Raw genomic sequence first — 20402 nt, forward strand, 5'->3', positions numbered from 1 at the left:
CAATCCTGAAGTCGCACAGGAAGTATCTCCGTTTTACGGTTGGGTCGCAACACTACCAGTTTGCGGTCCTCCTGTTTGGTCTTACTACTGCACCTCGAGTCTTCACCAAGGTGATGGCGGTGGTGGCTGCCCATCTCAGGAGGTCGGGGATTCCGGTTTTTCCCTACCTGGATGACTGGCTACTGAAAGTAGAGTCACCAGAGATGGTGCAACATCATATGCAGGTAACATCTTATCTGTTATTCAACTTGGGTTTTTCAATCAATGTACCCAAATCTCACCTGGTGCCCTCTCAGCGCAACCGGTTCATAGGGGCGGTTCTGGACACTACTGTGTGTCGAGCATTTCCTCCTCCCCAAAGAATTCTCGACATTCAGGAGATGATCCCTTTATTCCACAATGGAGCGGTTGTTCCAGTTCTGAAGGTCCTTCGTCTGCTCTGTCTGTTCGCCTCTTGCATTCTGTTGGTCAACCATGCACGCTAGCACATGAGGGCGCTCCAGTTGTGTCTCCGCAGGCAGTGGTATCAACACAACGGAGATATCAGGGAGTCAGTCAGGATCTCCAGAGAAGCTGCAGCGGATCTTTCTTGCTGGAGCGTGGAGGGCAATCTGTCTCAAGGAAAGCCCTTTCATCTTCCTCCAACGGTGGCCACAGTGATAACGGATGCCTCCACCCTAGGGTGGGGTGCTCATCTGGGGGATCTGGAGATCAAGGGTCTTTGGTCTCCAGAGGAAAGATTGTCTCATATCAATCTTCTAGAATTGCGGGCGATACGTTTGGCGCTCAAGGCTTTTCTCCCTTCCCTTCGCGGTCAGTCGGTTCAGGTCCTGACGGACAACACTACCGCGATGTGGTATGTCAACAAGCAGAGAGGAGTAGGGTCGTACCGTCTCTGCAGAGAGGCTTTGCGACTCTGGTCCTGTGCTCAGGACCATCGGATTTGCTTGATGGTGAATCAACTGGCCGGGTTGCTGAACGTACGTGCGGACAGTCTCAGTCGACAGTTTTCCGCCGACCACGAGTGGAGGCTTCATCCAGAGGTAGTTCAGCATATTTTCCGGACTTGGGGGACTCCTCGGGTGGACCTGTTTGCCGCTCAAGAGAACACGCATTGCCCGTCATTCTGCAGTCTCCAGTTTCCGATGCAGGGGGCGTTGGGACGCGTTTCAGTTGAGTTGGGTCTCACAACTCCTTTACGCGTTTCCTCCCATACCCTTCATTCCTCGGGTTCTGAGGAAGATTCGCCCAAACCGGGCCCAAGTTATATTGATCGCCCCGGATTGGCCAAGAAGGGTGTGGTACACAGATCTACTTCACCTTTCGTCGCACCCTCCGCTCCGTCTCCCTCTCAGGGCAGACCTCCTCTCGCAGTCAGCGGGGCAGGTTCTACACCCCCACCTCCAGAGCCTGCACCTTCATGCCTGGAGATTGAATGGGGCAACCTGAGTTCTTTCTCTCTCCCACCGGATGTAGTGGATGTTATATTCTCCTCCATGCGACCCTCCCCTAAGTCAATTTATTCCTATAGATGGCCTAAGTTTGTAAAATGGTGTTGCGAGAGATCCATTGGCCCTTTAAAGGCCCACTTGTCAATGTGCTTCAGTTTGCTCTTTCCTTGGCTCAGCAGGGTTGTGCTGTGGCCAGGGTTAAGGGCTATTTATCAGCCTTATCGGCTTTTCTGTGTCTTCCGGATCAGCTGTCATTATTTAAATCTCCTATTGTTTTAAAATTAATCAAAGGTCTTACTAATAGGTTTCCACCTACTCCCTTTGTAATGCCACAGTGGGACCTTAATCTTGTTAACTTTTTTGATGGGGTCCCCTTTTGAACCCCTTCATAGCTGTCCTTTGAGGCTGTTGTCCTTTAAAACGGTCTTTCTTGTAGCCATGACCTCCGCAAGGAGGGTGAGTGAGCTTCAAGCTCTTAGTTCTAAACCCCCATTTTTATCCTTACATGCTGAAAGGATGGTCCTCAGGACCAGGGCTGCTTTCCTACCTAAGGTAGCTACTCCATTTCATCTGGGGCAGTCCATAACTCTCCCTGTTTTTTATCTTCCCCCCCCCCCATGCCCCCCCGCCCCCCCTCACCCTTCCAAGGAGGAGGAGAGACTTCACCGCTTGGACCCTAAAAGAGCAGTGAGCTTCTATTTGGACAGAACAAAAGATATATGTTTGGAAGATCAGCTCTTCATGGGCTATGTTGGACACTCAAAAGGCAAAGCTGCACACAAGCGCACTGTCCAGGTGGATCATCCTAACCATCAAGATCTGCTACGCCCTGGCTGGTAAGGTTCCACCTGAGGGTATTAGAGCCAAGTCTTCCACTGCTGCTTTGGCCAGGGGTGTTCCAGTTGCAGACATTTGTAAGGCCGCTACTTGGGCCTCCCTCCATACTTTCGCACAGCATTATTGCTTAGACTCTGAGATGAGGAGGGAGGGCCATTTTGTGCGCTCTGTCTTGCAGGACTTTTTGGTATAGGAAAGGTGGACACCCTCCTCCGGGAGTGGGACTGCTGTGGAAATCTATTCACAAGGTGAGGAATCCACAGGCAGATGTATCCATCAGAAGAACAAGTTACTTACCTTTGGTAACGCTTTTTCTGGTGGATACAGTATCTGACTGTGGATTCCTCACTGACCCACCCGCCTCCCCGTTGTCCACCTTTGTATACCTAAAAAGATACCTTTTTTGTCTGGTTGTTTATTCATTGTATTTTCTATCTAGTAAATTTATAGGAAATGCTGATGTTTTTAGCTTTCCTTTTTGATTTTGTGCTGTATATATTGGTTCAAATGTTGTGTTCTATGTATACTTGAGTTTGTGTCAGTCCACCTGTTCGCCTTGGAGGCACGGAAAAAATGGGTGGAACTGACGTCATCACACCGACGTGGCTCTCTTATGGTTCCGGTGACGTCATACGGAGTCGTGAGCGGAGCCGTGGAATTATGACGTCTGCGTGGAGAGCTAGGAAAAATTCTGTGGAATGCTGGTGCAGGGGATATTCACAGGGTGAGGAATCCACAGGCAGAAACTGGCCCAAGGACCCAAGCTATGGAGCTCTCTTTTCTTCGTGTCTGCAACTCTTTTGAAACATTTAGGAAGATGCTTAAGACCTATTTATTTTAAGCCTATTAGTTTTCGTTCTTGTCTTCCCTGCCAGCGCTCAGAAATCCCATTGGGGTAGCCATTCGCTCTATTTAGTCTTGCTCCGCTCACACGAGACCATATTATTGTGTTTATATTGAGAGTGAAGTGTGCCATGTCCTGTGACCTGCAGCGTATATGTGTGGATATTTTTTGTGTCTGATGATTGTCATTTGGGCATTAGAAGGATAAATTGGTCATCATCTAGTGCTGGTGTCCTAAGGTGAAGGGCCTATGGTGTTGGTCTACTGCTTTGCGTCTGAATTTAAGTTTACCTTGATTTAATGTTTCCCTTTCAAATACAAAAGGCACTTTGTTTAACTACCATTAGAAATGTCTGTAAAAAATATGAATAAGGACCTATGTGAAGCTGGGAGATTAAGCCTTATGTGCCACCTCTCCTTTCATAAGTCTAGTTAGCCCGATGTACTCTACTTAGCAGAGAATGTGTCACACGTGCTCTGTGTAATGTTTAGGTCACATTTCAATAGTTCTGCTGCACTAGACTCCTATCTTCCCCATGAATAGACCATAAAGAACTAAGGCTTGGCAGCAGCGGGTCAATTCTCCTGGGTTTAATCCATATTTTTTTTTTTACCTATAAGGGACGACACGCATGGCTTTTTTTACCCCAGTTCATGGGTCGCACAGTATGTATGCTGCCACATGGTTTGCTGGTCTTTCAGAGATTCATTGGTAGTCAGGAGTTTACTGCTTCGCATTTAATGCATGTCTCACTCACTCCTCTTGACCAGTTGGACCCACGTTCCCTAGAAGTAACCGTGCATCTGGCTATGATTCACTTCTTATTCAGTGAAGCAAAAGGTTTTTTTTTGTATCTGCCTTCTTTGTACCAGGCTAGTCCTAGCAAGTCAGAATGTGACCTTAAAGAAGATAGAACTGATAAAGGAAGGACTTGGTGTTCTCCTTGAAGCCATCGCCCTCTGCCTTCTAACATCTTCCCCCCCCCCCCCCCATTTTCCCCTCCTGCTTCCACAGAACTGTTCTTTTGCTGTTTAACTCCTACCTGAAATTTAAGATGTATGTGGAAGTGCTGCTATGCATGATCAAGCTAGGCATTTCAGCATTTGTTGGTACTGATAATTATTCTTTCCTTCTTTAAGGCACAATTATTTTATCACAATACTGGCTAAAATGTTATCAGTGATCCATAGCAAGTAATCTTCCTGCATCCTTTTCAGTCATATTTTCATCAACATACCTGCAGGATTCTCCAGAGCTTCTCATTAAGCCTCACTTTAGTCAATGCTTTTGTCGTACCTTTTTCAGGTTAGCTCTTTGGCTTTACTCATGCAGATGAAACACAGCTGCCTCTACAAGTGGATGACCACAGTTTTGATTCACTCACAGAGCAATAGCAACTTGACATTTAACTGAGATGGATGAGATTATCGTTCTTGGAAGACAACCTATTGCATGATCATCTACATAGTGGTCACATGCTCTGGGTCAGGTTCACATTCGTCAAAGGAGTCCAGAATCTCAGGGTCAGACATATCTAGCTCCTTTATGCCTGATATGAATACAATTTAGAGGTAGTTGTTTTGCCTTTCTTTAGGACCTTACAAAGATCTTCCCTTTCCTTCCTCCGGAGGGCAGAAAACGTCTTGTAGAGTAGACTGATATATAATGTTGTCTCAAATATTGCAATGCCACCTTGCTAGGGCTGTCAGTGTGTCTTAACCTGCTGCTACATATCATTCCGAATGTTTCTTCTTGTATACTACCTAATCTCCCTAGATATACCGCCGTTTAAGACCTGCTTGCAAAACCTCCTTGTCGAGGCCTACTCTGGAGGTATTGGCAGAGCAACAGTCTCTGATTGGCTGATAGATATCTGTGCCTCAAGTACATATTGAAATGCTTGTCTTTACAAGGTAAACTGGCATGAATGTGAACCTTTTTTAATGTTTGTTTACATGGAGATGAATTCTGAGATGACAACGTTGATACTGATTGGATGGATTCTCAGCAAAGATTTCAATACCCAGTTACCGGGCTCTCTTTTGACTTGAAGTACAGAGAAAGGACTTCCAGAAAATTCAGTGTGGTTGGCATTCTCCCCCGAAGCGGAAGTAAACATACTCCAAAAGGAAGGAAAAGACCAGGTGTTCCTGAGACCTGAAGGTAGTTGATTACTTTGCGTGTTGGCGTATTTAGGGCTTTACATAAACTCAAACGATGGCTTAATTCTTCCCCTTGCAGCTCCAATGATATTTGGTTGCATAGCTTTGAAGCCCCATGCAAGGTTGCAGACATCGAGAGCACTGCTTTCCTCACCTTTAGACATTTGCTTTCAAGAGGGTTACATTCATTGTGACACCCACTTCCAGGTGAGAGGGAGAAGAATGCAGAAGCCAGTAGTGCGAACTGATAACGAAGACCTGGATTGCCAAGGACACTCTTTCCCTATGATTAAGTGAAGAGTGTGTACTTCTTTCTCTATGCCACCTGGTGTAGTTGATCCCATACCAGTTTTCGTCCTAGGTGGTCGCAATATCCACAGCTCGCCTGATTTTGTTCATTACAGTCCCTGTCTGTGATAGGTGAAGGACATTGAACCTCAGCATCTTGCCGTTTTGGTTCCCGCTGATTATTGTGAGGGTTGAAGGCCTTTGGAACTCTCCCTCCTGCAGCCGCCACACCCTGTAATGGTGGTGAATCCAATTGCCACCCTTTCTTGAAAAAGTTGTGATGAAACTGAGCTGACCCCATCCAGGCCTGGCTTTACTGGTGTGCTTGAGTGTCCTTAATAGAATTGAAACTTACCTTTATGATGCTAGGCAAATTTTGATTGCTCTACAGACTTTCTGCTGAGACTTTATGCCTAGGACTCTTTTAAATACAGGGCGGTCAAGCTCTTGTGTGCATAAACTGACCTAGAACTTGTGTGGAATGCTTCTTGACCTATTCGTGATTTAGAACAGAACATTGTTTTGCTACGTGGTTAAGCGTAATAGGAACAAGTCATCTCTCTATAAAAATATTTACCAGATTACATGATGTGAGTATTGTGTTATCCACGAGCTAATCATTTAAATGATGCCTCCATACTTAAATTTAAGAGTAAGGTTTTGCTGTTTGACCTCTCCAACCCCTGAAAGTCAAAGCGCTTTATATGTACTTGGCTATTCAGTGACTTATCACTCGACGTTCATTATAAGGACTGCCTGTTGTCCCACCATCCTCAGAGAACTGGGCCATAACCATTTTATACCCTTTCTTTGGTTTGGCTTTATTGGTGCTTTTGCTCCACTCGGGCAGAAAAATATTGGAAGCATGTTTGCATTGGGGCTTATGCAATAGAAGTGTATTCATTGTCTTTTAAAGACTTCCTACTGCTGCTGCTAAGGGAAACTGAAGCATTGTTTTAAAATGCGGTTTGCCTTAAGTGTGCCTCTGCACCAGCTCTTTTCATATATGTATGAATGTGACATTCACCACTGTATTTATAGCTAGGCCAGAGAATATCCAGGTAGCTGGTCCCACAAAATAAAAAAATGCCCTCCTGATTGTCTGAGAGACAAGGCCATTTCACCTCTGTTCACATCCAAAACCTGAGGTGTGTATCTGGGTCATTGGTATGGTTTGTGATCGGCTGTCCTCCTTTCGCCCTTTTTCCATAAACCAGTGTGCCAGCTCCCTCGAATTCTTTTTTTTTTTTTTTTTTTTTTTTTTACCCTCTTATTTTAGGAGGCGGAAGTAACTCCAACCCTAATGGTTTGTGTAGCCACCTGCTACCCTTGCCATATTTGTGTATATGTTGCAAACCTGCTTACCCACCTCCTGATGCCTCATTTGGTTATAAAAAAGACACATGCAGATCACGAGTTGTACTCTCCCTGCTCAAGCTTTTTTTTAAATTATTATTAATATTCACTATCTCTTATTACACTTTACCCTGTAGAGTGTTCACTCTGCACACTACCATTACTGGTTATGTACCTCATTCACAGTATAGCTGTTGCTGACTCCCTTTTCCCAGCAGTCTAGCTTTTTTTCCTTTTTGCAGTCCTGCTGTTTTTCATTTAATCCCAATATTCAACACCCTCCCACGCCCCCCCCCCCACACACACACACACCACCACCAACTTCAAATAAGTATTTTTAAGCACTCTTGCTCTCCAGCCTCTAGGGATTGTTGTACCTCTCTGGCCCACAATTCTGGGTTGTACGTTTTCATCAATGTGCAGGAAAACGACATTTAACACTTCTTAAAACTTTTTTTTTGCACTGCAGCAACATTCTGCAAATGCCTAACTGCATTGTTTGCTTTTTTTCTGTATACAGTCAGCAGGAAGTTGACAATGAAAACCGGATGCAGCATTGGTGAAAACCCCAAGGGAGGAGGGGGTAAGCGATTATGTGTGTGTGTGTGATTGCTGCAGTGTTTGATTAATGTTTTTCTGATGTTTTGAGCTGTAATTGTCTTGTTCGTTCCCCCAAACGTTCCCAACCTGAAACTCCCCTTTGTTTTGTTTAAATTATTTTATTTTATAAAAATGATTTCAGTAGAAGCTGTCTGTACCTGTATGCTGGACATTGTCCAGAATTTGAACTTTTTGGCTGCTGTCAATTAAGAGAATGGAGAGAAATTTAAACCGCCCTATGTCGGGGGAAAAAAAGGCTTTCTGTGAAGTGTAATTTTTAGAATTCCTGAATTTAAAATACTTTTTCTTATTCTCTTTCATTTATTTCATCTCTATTCTTTTCCCTTCTTTCTGCACGTTTAAAGTGGTAATGCTTCTTTGTTCGCATGTGTATATTATGTTCAGTAGTATTTTTTTCCCCTCTTTTTGTTTCCTTCCCTTCTATTTTCTTGGCATTATCTTTTTTTATTTGGGTTTTTTAATATGCAGGTTATCATTTCCCAGACTGGGCTTACAAAGCTGAATCGAGCCCAGGCTCCCGGCAGATTCAGCTGTGGCATTTCATCTTGGAACTATTGCAGAAGGAGGAGTTCCGACACGTCATCGCCTGGCAGCAGGGGGAGTACGGCGAGTTTGTCATCAAGGATCCAGATGAAGTGGCTCGCCTGTGGGGCCGGCGGAAGTGCAAGCCCCAGATGAACTATGACAAACTGAGCCGTGCCCTGAGGTAAGAATAAAGGCGTGCTGGGTGGAACGCTGTTAGTGAATAGATGGCGAATTGTGTGAGTGGGTGGAAGTTAGCAAACAAGATTGTAATCCATGTTGGCACGGGGACTGTAGATCTACAAAGATACTCTTGAGAGCCTAATCACAGGAGCAAGTACAGTTGCAGTGTAAATTAAATGTACTTATGTAATGGCGCAGGTCTCCTACGCAGACTATGGCCTAAATATCTTTGTGAAAGGAAAGGTTTATTAGAACATTGGAATGTTGGGAGCACTTTAAACACTATGTAGTGCTCCAGACTTCTAATTCCAGTAGAAGCCCGGAGCTCCAACATGCCAATGTTTGTTCATAGCTGTTTTTGTGTACAAAAGGCCTCACGGAGCCCGAGGGGATTTCAGTCTCCTCAGGCCCTGTGCGGCCTTTGTTTTACAAATTCGAACTTTCTGCCCTCTAAGGGACAAAAGTTCTAATAGCCTTCGAACCCTCAGTCGCAGGCTCTACCGGCAAATAGCTTGGCCTTTAACGCTAGAGCGGTCCTTTAATGGCCTGTAGAGCCCTCTACTGCAGGCTTTAAGGCTATATATGTTGCAATCTAACCTTTTCTGTTAAAGATCAGCACCATTAAGGTATACTTTGTACCTGTAAATTAGTTCATTAGATTATTCACAATGGCAAATCACGAATGATCTATTGCCTTGTAAACAGTATTGCCATGATTAGGTGGATAAAAAAGTGACTGGGCTCAACAGGAGGAAAATCTATTTTGCACAATGCAGACTTGTCTTGTATAGACCACATTCTTGTTGTTTACTTTCAGATGCCTTTAAGTGGTACTAATTGGGTATAGAGAATAAGAGGCAATCATCTAGACCTGGGAACCAGATATCAGTAAGACCTTTGTTCCTGGGTACAGGGCACTTAATTTATCATTTGGCATGTAATACTGGGGAATCTACCACCTGTGCATTGATGCATAATAAATTTCTAATGAAAAGGGCTGCAAAGTAAGTTTCAATAATGAGCGATACTGCTTTATTTAATTACATCCAGTATCTGAAGCATCATCATAATGAGGATAGGCTAAGCCAATCTTTCTAGCTTGCATTTTCAGTCCTGGCTAAAAAAAAAGTTGTTTCCAAAAACCTACGGTGCATTTGAGTTCAAGAATTTAATATGATATATATAATTTTGATCCCTTTTTCAATGGAATACAGTCATGTATTTTGATGCAGCACATTCATTGAATGGTTGAATGACTCACCAAACAGCCAATAGCATAACGTAAGTGGATACTACTCCCATGAGGTGGAGCTAAATTCCACCCTATGTAGATGGTAAATACTTAGCAGTAGAAAGTCTTGCAGATAGCTGGGCTGTCATGTGTGACCTAATAAACGTACATAGCGGGTGCTGCGAGACAGATGGGTCTGTGTAGTGTGCTAGTGAAATACTTTAAGATATCCTCTATCATGGAAATAATAGGGTATATCTGTCAGCAGTGTAAACTGGCACCGGAATAGTATCACAATATGTGTCTTGTAAGTGGTACAGAGTCTCATAGACAGCCCATTAACCTATGATGACGATGATGTGCCCTTGGTTGTCCTAAAGGAGCAATTAAAATAGCATGGAAGTAGCGTCCCTAAAACCATTCTGAAAGCAATTAAGGGCTATTTACAGAACAGATAATTATATATCTGATATACCCAACAGTCTGAGGGGGAGTGGTACAAAAAAGAAACAATGTGTCTTATCTCCTCCAAGTTGAAAGGCTACATACAAGTAAACAATAAGGCATGCTTCAAGCTGCAGAAATGGATGGTATAAAATGGATGTGTTTATAAAAAGTCAGACATTCCAAGAACAAATTTTGTCAAATTGGGGTAGCATAATACTTACCTAGCAATCTCTCTAAAAGAAAATAAAAGATTGCAAACATTCTGTATGGTCTGTAATCGTCTGAGGTGAGCTCGAACCCTGCGAAGAGAGCATTACCATGGTCATGTCGGTTGGAGATAAGGGCCTGTGTGAAGGTGCGTCTTGAGCTTTGGGATAGCCATTTGAATATCTTCTAAAGCATTCGGAGGAGGATGGAGGAGGGGGTAGAGTTGACCTTAGTCGTCATGGTTAACTTGTTATCCAGAATGATGCCTAGATTCAGAGCATGGTCAATAGGAGTAGGTCCGAGTTCTGAGGGCCACCAGGATGCGTCCTATTGGGAGCTTTTGTTTCCGAAAATCAGTACCTTTGTCTTGTTTGTGTTGAGCTTCAGGCAGATGTCCTTCATCCAGTTAACAACATCTGTCATGCAGTTGTGGAAGTTGATCTTGGTGTTGTTGTTGTCTTTGCAGAGGGAGAAAATGAGTTGTGTGTCGTCGGCAAAGAATATGATGTTGACTCCTTGGGTTTTGGCAATTTCCTTGGGGTTTGTAGGTGAAGGGGGATGGCCACTTTTTGCGTTCCGGTGAGGAAGGAGGCGATCCATCCGAGAGCGGTTCCTTGGATGTCTATGTTGTGCAGCCTTGTGTTGAGTGTGTGGTGGGAGACCTTATTAAAGGCTGCCGAGACGTTTAGGAGGATCAGCCGCAGTCTCTCCTCTGTCAAGCATGGCTTGGATGTCGCCAGTAGCCGTGATGAGAGCTGTGTCTGTGCTGTGGTTGTTGCGGAATCCGGTTGTGACGGAGTCTAGTAGGAGGTTCCATTCCAGATGTGAAGAGAGTTGTTGGTTGATGCCTTTGTCTAATACTTTGGTCGCAAACGGAAGCAGGGAGATTGGTTGGCAGTTATTGAGTTTGCTGCGGTCTGCTGATGGTTTATTTAGTAGGTTGTTGACTTTTGTGTTCTTCCATTCTTCAGTGAAGGTTGCCATTGCAATTGAGGTGTTGAACAAGGTGGCGAGTACATGTCTGAGTATGCCATCACCTTGATTGAAGATTAAGTGAGGGCATGGGTCATTTAGGGCCCCAAATGGTCCATGTTCATGATGGAGGTGGTGTCCTCTGAGGCGAGCTGGCTCCATTCTGTTAGTCGGATGTCTCTGGTGGTAGCGGGGTATTTGTATTTCCTGAATATGTCTTTGGCCTTGGGTAGTGGTTCGAAGTTTCTGTATATGTTGGCGATCTTGTCTTGGAAGAAGCTTGCAAGGTTGTCACCGAGTTCCTGTGAGTGAGTAATGTTTGTTACAGCTGAGAGGTTGGAGAAATCTTAGACTATGTTGAAGAGTTCTTTGCTGTTCGAATCACAGAACTGTCTAGAGGTTGAGGTCTGTCTTGAAGGCGGTCTTGTCGATTGTGTCCTTGTTGGTGCACCGTCTCCTTTACAGTTAAGTGTCGTTTAGCAGTTCTGAGGTTTTCAGTGCCCCCGGAACCCTGTTTGGTGGGTGCTCTTGTCAGAGCAGTGGGTGGTCCAATTTTCTGACATTGTGGTGTTGAGGGCATTGATCCGTGTGTCCTTTGTGACTTTGCTCTAGCTGCATTGGCGGGCGGGGGTGCTTTGGGCCGACTGGGGCCTGAGGTCCGGGTCATGGTTATGTTGAAGAAGACAATAGAGTGGTCAGTCCAGGTGAGCTTCATGGTGTGGCTGGACCTGATGCGGTCAGGTGAGATGGAGATTAGGGGGTGAAAGAGTGCCCAAATGGTGGTTTCGTTGTCTGTTTAGAATCTGATGATGTTTTCCATGGCTGTGGTTATGTCATCATTTGTAGTGGTGTGTTGGATGGATTCCTTGTGTATGAGAGCGATCCCTCCACCAGGCTTGTTGATATGGCACGGTGGTTGATCTTGTGTCCTTTGTGTATTGCTGTGGAGTTGTCGGGCCTGGAAGTGGGGTTGAGCCAAGTCTCAGTGAGGCTGAGGACACCCGTTGTAAAGGTGGAGATGAGGTCCCAAATCTCAGTGGTGTGTTTGAAAAATGCGTGTTGAGGGAGAATAAAAGTGAATGACAGTAAGTTAAGAATGATTCCCTTAGGGCTTATGTTGTGTAGCTATTCATGGACATCTTTTTACCCAATGTTATTTTCGTAGAGAGCACTGCTTTGCGTGGTTATTCTTCTGACATACTAGTAGCCTCAGCTTCTCAATGAAGGCATGGTCTTTAGTTTTTCTCAGTCATTATTGTCGGAGACTTTCAGGTAGATTTTGTGCTCGGTTGATTTGGTTATGCTTTTATTAACTGTGAGTAGGTGTCTGGGAGCATCATTGTAGATGTGTACTAGGGGATTAGAGCCTTTGGATGCTCTGCAGGTGACTGGTAGCTTATCAGACCTTGAGATATCCATCTCCCTGAATTGAATTGATTAGTACGTATATTTTGATAGATATGAAGTGGACTTGAGAACTGTTGTGCTTGAGGAGTTGAGTAAATTCTCCAAGATGAGTGTCTAGGTCTGATGATTGAGGCCATGGAAAGTTGGAGAGGTTGAGCATAGGTTTGTGGCAGCAAGTTGCTGTTGATTAGGAGGGTGTTGCAACTACTTAAAAGTTGGAGTTTCTACGCTTTTTAAAAATTTGAAATTGGACAGAGTACAGGTATGTCTCCACCTTCACTGCTTTTAGCAAGGCCCAAATGAATATAAGGCGTGTTTTCGACTCGAGAGTTTTTGGATGGGCTGATGGGAGGAGACTGGCCGTCGGCCATCGAGTTGAAAGGTACCACTATTACTCTTGGGACACTAGAAGCTACAGAAGGAACTATTGTTCCAACATGGATTTCTTCCCACAAAACGGAGGAACTGGAAAATATTGTGTAGGCTGTCCTAAATCTCAAGGTTCAGGAGGACAAGGTGAGTCTGAGAACTCCAATTAGTTTTTGCCATTTAAATGTTGGGGCTTTTTTTATTCAGAACTGAAAAAATATTACAAGAGTCAATTGGGTATCGGAAATCATAGGTGGCTTCAAAAGAGTTTTGGGGGTCCCCCTCTCAAAACATCCAACCATGAGAATTGGTCTTTCAATTTCTCCTCTGCTCCTTGGTACTTCACCAAGGTAATGTGCTAAATAGTAGCCTTCCTGAGAGAGAGGCGTCCATTTGACCTGTTTGGAAGACATACTGTTAATGTCTCATGACAGGCTGGCACTATTATGACATCCATGAGTGGATAAATACATATTGGAAACTTTAGGGTTTATAATAAATGTGGAAAAGTCTGTTATGGTCCCTACACAGAACCTGGAATTTTTGATCTTTCAGGTGGATACCCAGCTAGCTCAGGTGCTCCTTCTTCAAACAAAGATATGAAAGGAAGTGAAATCTGTTTTGGTAAAGATAATGATCTTGATAGATTTGTCTAGAGTACTTGGATTTCTGTCATTATCGATTCAAGCCATATCCCTGGGTCTATTGTTTTACAGAACTCTTCAGAGACAGAAGGCTTTGCTTCTGAGGAAAGGTTTGTGCTATGCAGGTCCACTTTTTTTTATTAGTAGATGTTCTGGAGGATCTAGAATGGTGGTTAGACAATCTGGAGATATAGAATGGCTAATGGCAAAGCCATTTTTTGAAGTGTTCCAGAGTTTGCCTTTGAGTCAGATGCCAGCAGCCTTAGTTGGGGAACGTGCTTGAACAAGATGGTAACTACGGTGAAATGGTCCAGGGAAGAATAATGCCTGCCAATAAATTGTTTGGAAATGTTCGCTGTATTGAATGCACTGATGAGTTTCAAGAAATTACTAGGGAAGAGTGTATCCTTGATTCGTTTGGACAATTTCCCATAAACGTATATCGTTTAGGGGGCTTAAAATAAAATAAACTGGCAGAATTGTCCAAACGGATATGGCATTTGTGTTTGAACCTCAATCTTTTTGAGAGCAGAATATGTTCCAGGTCAGGAGAATGTGATAACATATTGGAATTCTTGGTATCTCAGGGAGTTCAGTGATTGGAAGTTAAACCCAGTCTTTTTTAGAATGATTCAGAGAGTTATGATTTTCTTCCGTTCTCAATGATCCAGAGGATGTTGATGAAGGTTCGGATAGAGACATGCAGAATTCTTCTGGTGACTCCATACTGGAGTTCTCAAGTTTGTTTCTCAAATGTGATAAAACTTGCACTAGAGATACCATGTCGTGTTCCTGTAACATTGGTTATTCTGATAGTTGCCATGGTAGAAGAGCACCCTTTGGTTCCAGAAAGGAGTATGAACCTTCTTGTTTGGCAGAGTTCAGGGGTACCAGCAAATATTCAGGCCTTTCCAGAAAAGCTGAAGACTTTTTGGATGAGTCCAGGGTACCGGGAAAAGAAACCGGGGAGGATGGTAGAAATAGTTTAGTTGTGCCATGGAAAGGAATTTGGATGCCTTGGGGCCTCCTGTAGTGGAAGTAGAAAATTATCTGGATGACTTGTTCAACTCTGGTCTTTCTTACAGGACATTGCTGTGTCAGCGAGACATGCTTTGATAAATAATTTTGCATCAGGGAGTGATTCTTTGCTATGGAGAGCAATGAAAGGAATTAGGCTTAGAAGACCTGCTGGGGCCCGTTATGATTCTTTGTGGGATGTTGGATTGATTTTCAAATTGTTCATACCATGGGCAAGTAATATTTATTTTTCTTTGAAACCGATATCTCTGAAGCTAGCAACATTACGTTGTTTGATTTTCCGTTAGAAAGGTTTGACTTTAAGGATTTGGAGATTTGCAATAGGTATTACTCTCTAGAAAGGGTACACTCTGATGTTAAGAAAAGAACTAAGACTATGTCTCAGACTATTGTCTATCCATATTTTAACAAGTGTGTTAAGTTGCGTGTAGTGAATTGCATGAAAGTTTATAAACCCACATTGTTAGATTTTGAGCAGACAGGGAAGTACAGTTGTTAGTTTCCTATGTAAAGCCTTATAAAGTGGTTTCTACAACTACCATGTCTAGGTGGGTGAGAACAGTCCTGAAAGAGGCAGGAGAAGATCTTTCAAGATTCAGTGCTGATGATTGTATTGGTTTGTTGTCCGAACTGCTGTGTTTTATTTCGGTTTGCTGTTTTGCCTGAGAAATCAGTCTTGAAAGCCAGTGTATCTGCAATGTATGCAGCAGAATTGTTTGTCAACTTTAAAGTTAATCCTTTACTGTGTGCTGTCCCATCTCTTATGTAGAATTCCATCTTTGCATATTAAAACCACCACCTGAAAGGCAATATCAGCTTATTAGCTGCATTTCTTATTCTTTCCACCTGTTCAACGTGGCATACGTTAAAACCCACTAAATATAATTTACACTACTTTCTGTATTGCAAATACTCCTTCTGGATCAACCTGTTTTAATGAGCAGGGCTGAATCACACCACTATTTGCATGTGTAAGTCCTACCTATGTATGCACAGCATAACCTCTGAAAACTTAAATCACTATTGATCAAGATTATGAAGAGGTAGGACCTTATCATAGAGTGCCTGATGTCCAGGTAAAACCCCTTCCTTGGACCTACTACGAACCTTCACAAATCTGCTGGTTTCCACTATCTTCCACAGTATAACTGACATTCTAATATTTGTAACCATTGCTAAAGGGTATCTAGCGAGTATTTAGCTTCTAGTGAAGACCTCTCCACTCTGGCATGATCTACAGTTCATCATAGAGACGCATAGCTTTGCAGCATCAACTTCTGTATGTCTCCAAATTCATTAATGCTGGAATTGACTGATCCACAGACCTATGTTATACCAACGGAACATTGACAAGGCAAGGCCCTGCATCGACTGTTGCATTGCGATCTCAACCTTATCTTCAATCCCTTTCTCCTAAAGAAAGTTGTGGTGTTCAAACAACCCGATTTCCTCCAATTTGTCTTTTGTATCTTCAACCACCTGTCTCTTTGTTCAGATGCGTTCTCTCCTTCCCATTCCCTCTGTGTCCTTTCTGCCCTGATTGACCAACTGCATGAGTTCCACTCCGAACTTTAATGTCTTGTGTCCCCTTTAGTGGGGAACATTTGAATGCTTAAACCCATCCATGTTATTGACATGCCTGCACCACTGCTTCTAAGCAATGCTTCAAAATTTAGACCATTTTCATGAAGCCCCCTACCTCTCCTCCGTGCCAATCACTTGTCAGCCTGTCAGGGCACATTTTCAGGCAGACCTCCAGGCCCCTTCATGGCCTTCCTGAACCATCGGTTCTTTTATCACTATATGCCACCACCATAACAAATATTCTTTGTCACCTCTGTGTGGCAGCCATCAGTTGATCACACCATAGTTCACTTGTATTTTGCTTCTTTTGGAAAGTGAGGTTCCCTTCCCTGTAGTGATTTTAGTTCCTACACCTGTAGCCCAATTCTTCAAAATACATCAGTACCCACTGGGCTAACATATCACCTCATCATAATAGGGAAACATTTTGTTGACAGCACCCTTTCTGTCTATATAAGTGACTACAGATTTTATTGTAATTGTCTTGTTACCATTTACATATCTTCAGCTGATTCCTCTATAGTTGGTTCAACTTTGTTCCTACTTTCTTAATAGTCTGTCTCCCTAGAGTGGATGACAGCTTGCCTGTTTGCTACATTCATAATTGCCTTAGATTCTGTAAGCCCCAGATCCTCTGCTTCTTAATGTGGTCACCCATCAATATTATTTTCCACAACCCAACAGACCTGTTCTTGTCAAGTGAGGTAATGTAAGTCCATTCTGTAGCTGATCTACCCACGTACTAAAAACAGCTACTCACTATGTAGCGATGGAGTTTGTGTGGCATTCCAACCCTTGACTATTGACCTTTTCAGTAAGCTTGCTCGTTAAAAAAACATAATGTTTCGCAGGACATTTGGCTGTTTTTGGTGTAGGATTAGTTAAGAAAGACAAGTTGTTCTCCGCATACACTGTGCATAGTGAGAAACCTCAGTGCCTAGTAACAGCTTCTTAGGTGTATACTGTAAAATGTAAGCACAAAGATATCACCCTTGTGTGGTATATTTTTGAGCGCTGGTTTGCATGTCCTCTTTTTACATAACTTTTGCCTTGAATTTTGGTTTGGGCATGGTCCAAGCAATTGGCCCTCAGAATAGTCACCTTATCTTTGCACTCTTAACAGGCTACAAAGAATGCAAACATACACACACTAAGAAAGACCGTTGACTTCCCTCACCTCTTTTCCCATTTAAATCTTTTCTTTAAATTATTTATATATAGAAATAATTAGCAGACTTTTTGTATTTAGAAATAATTAGCAGACTTTAAAAGCACAAAGTCTTGTGTGACTTGTTCATTTTATAGAGTATTTTCAGATGGCCTTTGACAATTCTCGTTCTTATGTGCGTTATTTAAGCTGATAATAGACCTAAAATGGGGATATCCATTTACAAGGTTTTCTTTTTGAAAAAAATCTAATAAACCTGATTATGAGATTTACCTGCAGGGATCACTTTAAAGTGCTGACATTGCAGGACCTCTCCTTAGAGTGTTATGATTCATACAATTCTCTCCTTTCATCCCTCCAGTGACATGGTTAAATACTGAGCTGGTGCTACATTTCCTTATGTTATTGAACTTTGCTTGCTAATACTCGGTGATAATCGGTGTCCCCAAGCAGGAAACTAATTTCCTCCTATTCCCCTGACCCCTGTTTGGTTATGTGCCATCTGAGTGAAGTTGGACAACTTCTAATGAACATCCTGCAAGATTGGCAAGAAGAACTTGCGGTTTACTAACTGTATGGAGTACATATTGGTGTGCATTGTTGTCTTCTATCTAGGGCCCTGAAAAGAGATCCACACATTTACTGGGTGGTTAGGGATGGAAATGTGCTATTCAGCTCTGATGCTGCCCAATAGAGTTCAACTAGGTTTGTATGCTACATTGAGAAATCCTACTATTTAAATAAACTACATAATTTTATGGTTCTCTCCAATAAGCATTTGCCCACAAGCTGCTGAAGTTGTTGCTGATGTTTGAAGTCGAGTCTTTTCCTTTGTCCCTTAATCTTATGACTTATTTTTCTTGAAGAATTTACCATTTGGAAGGGTTTTCTGTGGCTAAGTAGTAAGCCAAGCATTGTTTTGCCGTACTAACATTTTGACTTTTGCTTTGTTTTAAACAATGTTTTAGGCTTATAACTTCCCCCTTGCGGTTTTGGTGATTGCTAGTCTTGTTTCAAATGAACTATTTAAATGCAAAGACCCCTCACACATAGGTTTTATATTTGGGGTGTGCCTACAGTTATGGGTTGTGAAGGTTTTCAAGGTCTGTGTCCAAATTTCGTTTTTTGTTTTAACTTTTAGAGAAAGTTTAAAATAAAGTTTATGCTTAATTTAGTCTTTTGTATAATACTAAACTAGTTGGTAAAGTAGATTGAGCAAAACTGAATTAAACCACAGATCCCACATGTATTTTCCATATCCTTGTAACAAATGTTTCCCAAAAACAAATTTCTACAGTAGAAATAGTATACAGTAGGAAGCCCTACACTAATCCTTTCCACTGTGTTCAATGATCAAAGCACTATCTGCATCATTTTCCTCTGAAAGCTTTTAATTAGTCCACTCATTTTCTTTTCTTTCTGAAAAGCATATGCTGCATATCTTAAAGATAAGTCTAGAATCTATTTACATATTCTTCTCCCATTATCCTTTAATGGAAACCAAATTATTGGAAGTAAACCGTATTTACCAAATAAGGAAACTGGTGAAGACATAGTGTCCTTGTGCCATTTATTGCCCTTGTTAATTGTGCTACCTTCAAAATGCAATTGTAAATTACTCATTTATGACTATTTATAGGATCAAGACTATCTCACTCCCACTCAATACTTGGCTCGGCCTTGTGTGTTAGTTAGCTTTTGATATCCATCTACCTTTAGCCCTGTGGGGGCTTTGTGAACATATGATAATTGTGGCCGCCCTAAGACTTAAGCAACAAATGGTGTAAACTGAAACAGTAGTGGTATAAATGGTAACAAATAACTCATGTTAGTAAGACTTAAAATATAATTTTTGCCCTGCATGTGTCCCACCCTGCACTGTATTTCTTACAAGTCAGGTTTAAGGACTCTAAACTTGAGAATTGCTTTCCCTCATATTAAAAATAATGGACAAAAACGAATGCTGCTCCAAACTTGCTGTAGTCCATTTCCAGAATTGCAGACCACTGCAGGCTGTTTAATAGGTTTTCTAATGCATGCAGATGGAAATCCTTCAGAATTTCTTGGTGACCTTCAAATTTAAATGCAAGAGTCATACCTCTACTTCTGTGAGCCAAAAGTCGCTGAATGGTATCAATAAATAGGTCTTGTTTGTTGACGGAAATGGTCTGTATTTGACATTAATACAGTGCATGCACACTTCTAGGTTTAATAGTGCTATCCATGCAGAGACTGCCCAATAAGCTTTGGTCTGGTAGTCTTTCATATGGGGCACTACTATATCCATTGAAGGCAAATATTGGACCCCACCACCTATTCTCAGTAGATCTCTGCATTGATAATTTTGACCTGCAGTTTTAAACTGAAGGCACAAGTAAGATATGCTTCATTAGTTATAATGTGGTAGTATGCATCATAAAGATATGCATGTCTGCATGTGCTAATGACTCACTATTTGAGGAGCTCCCAAGATCTGACTCCGTTTATGTGGTAAGACTTAACTATGATAAACTGATTCATGCTATAAATATCCAATATCCTCTGTGTCACTGTAATAAGATCCTATACTTATTTTGCTCTCCTTACTCATTTGATTGCTGTCAAGTTTTTTTGTGTTTTTTTTCTTCTTGTTCTTAGAAGGTCAAGAAATAAACTTGTCCACATTGAAGACCTGAAAGTGCTTGCAAGAATATTTAAGGAACATCCATCCTTGATATTGAGTACCCTTTGGTGCATTATTGGTGGAAGGGCAATATGTTGCAGAGGATAATGCTTCAAGTCCTTCAAAGAAGCATCTTACGTCTGCAGTGACACACAGCCTAATTTTTTTTGTTATTGTTAGTCGTCGCTGGAGACAGCTGAAGAAATGTTTAATAATGTCTATGGTCAAAATGTGTACGTTTTGGCTGTTGCGGTTGAGTTTTGTTTATATAGCAGGCTAGCCTTGAAAGCCTTGCAGTCTTTGAATGCTGCGTGGGCACCAACCTTCGAGTTACTGTGGTGTTAGTGTTCAAAGTCTTGGGGGTGATGAACTTGAATTAACCACATAAGAAAGAAATTGGTCAGATAAA

The 20402-nt window shown here is 42.4% G+C and overlaps 1 protein-coding gene across 5 annotated transcripts in view; it reads left to right on the plus strand.

Moving 5' to 3' along the window:
- ETV3 (ETS variant transcription factor 3) overlaps nucleotides 1-20402 on the plus strand; it is a 133721-nt gene that overhangs the window by 44575 nt on the left and 68744 nt on the right. For 2 of the 5 annotated variants that reach the window (XM_085639845.1, XM_085639846.1), the window contains exons 2-3: nucleotides 7459-7521; nucleotides 8028-8265. In XM_085639845.1, the coding sequence (XP_085495971.1) occupies nucleotides 7476-7521; nucleotides 8028-8265 (284 nt within the window). In that variant the 5' untranslated portion in view covers nucleotides 7459-7475. Of the gene's footprint in view, nucleotides 1-5206; nucleotides 5296-7458; nucleotides 7522-8027; nucleotides 8266-20402 lie in introns of those variants that run through there. The other 3 variants (XM_085639848.1, XM_085639849.1, XM_085639847.1) reach the window with 2 other exon arrangements.

The sequence above is a fragment of the Triturus cristatus genome, chromosome 12 (genome assembly GCF_964204655.1).
Source record: "Triturus cristatus chromosome 12, aTriCri1.1, whole genome shotgun sequence".
Lineage (NCBI taxonomy): Eukaryota > Metazoa > Chordata > Amphibia > Caudata > Salamandridae > Triturus > Triturus cristatus.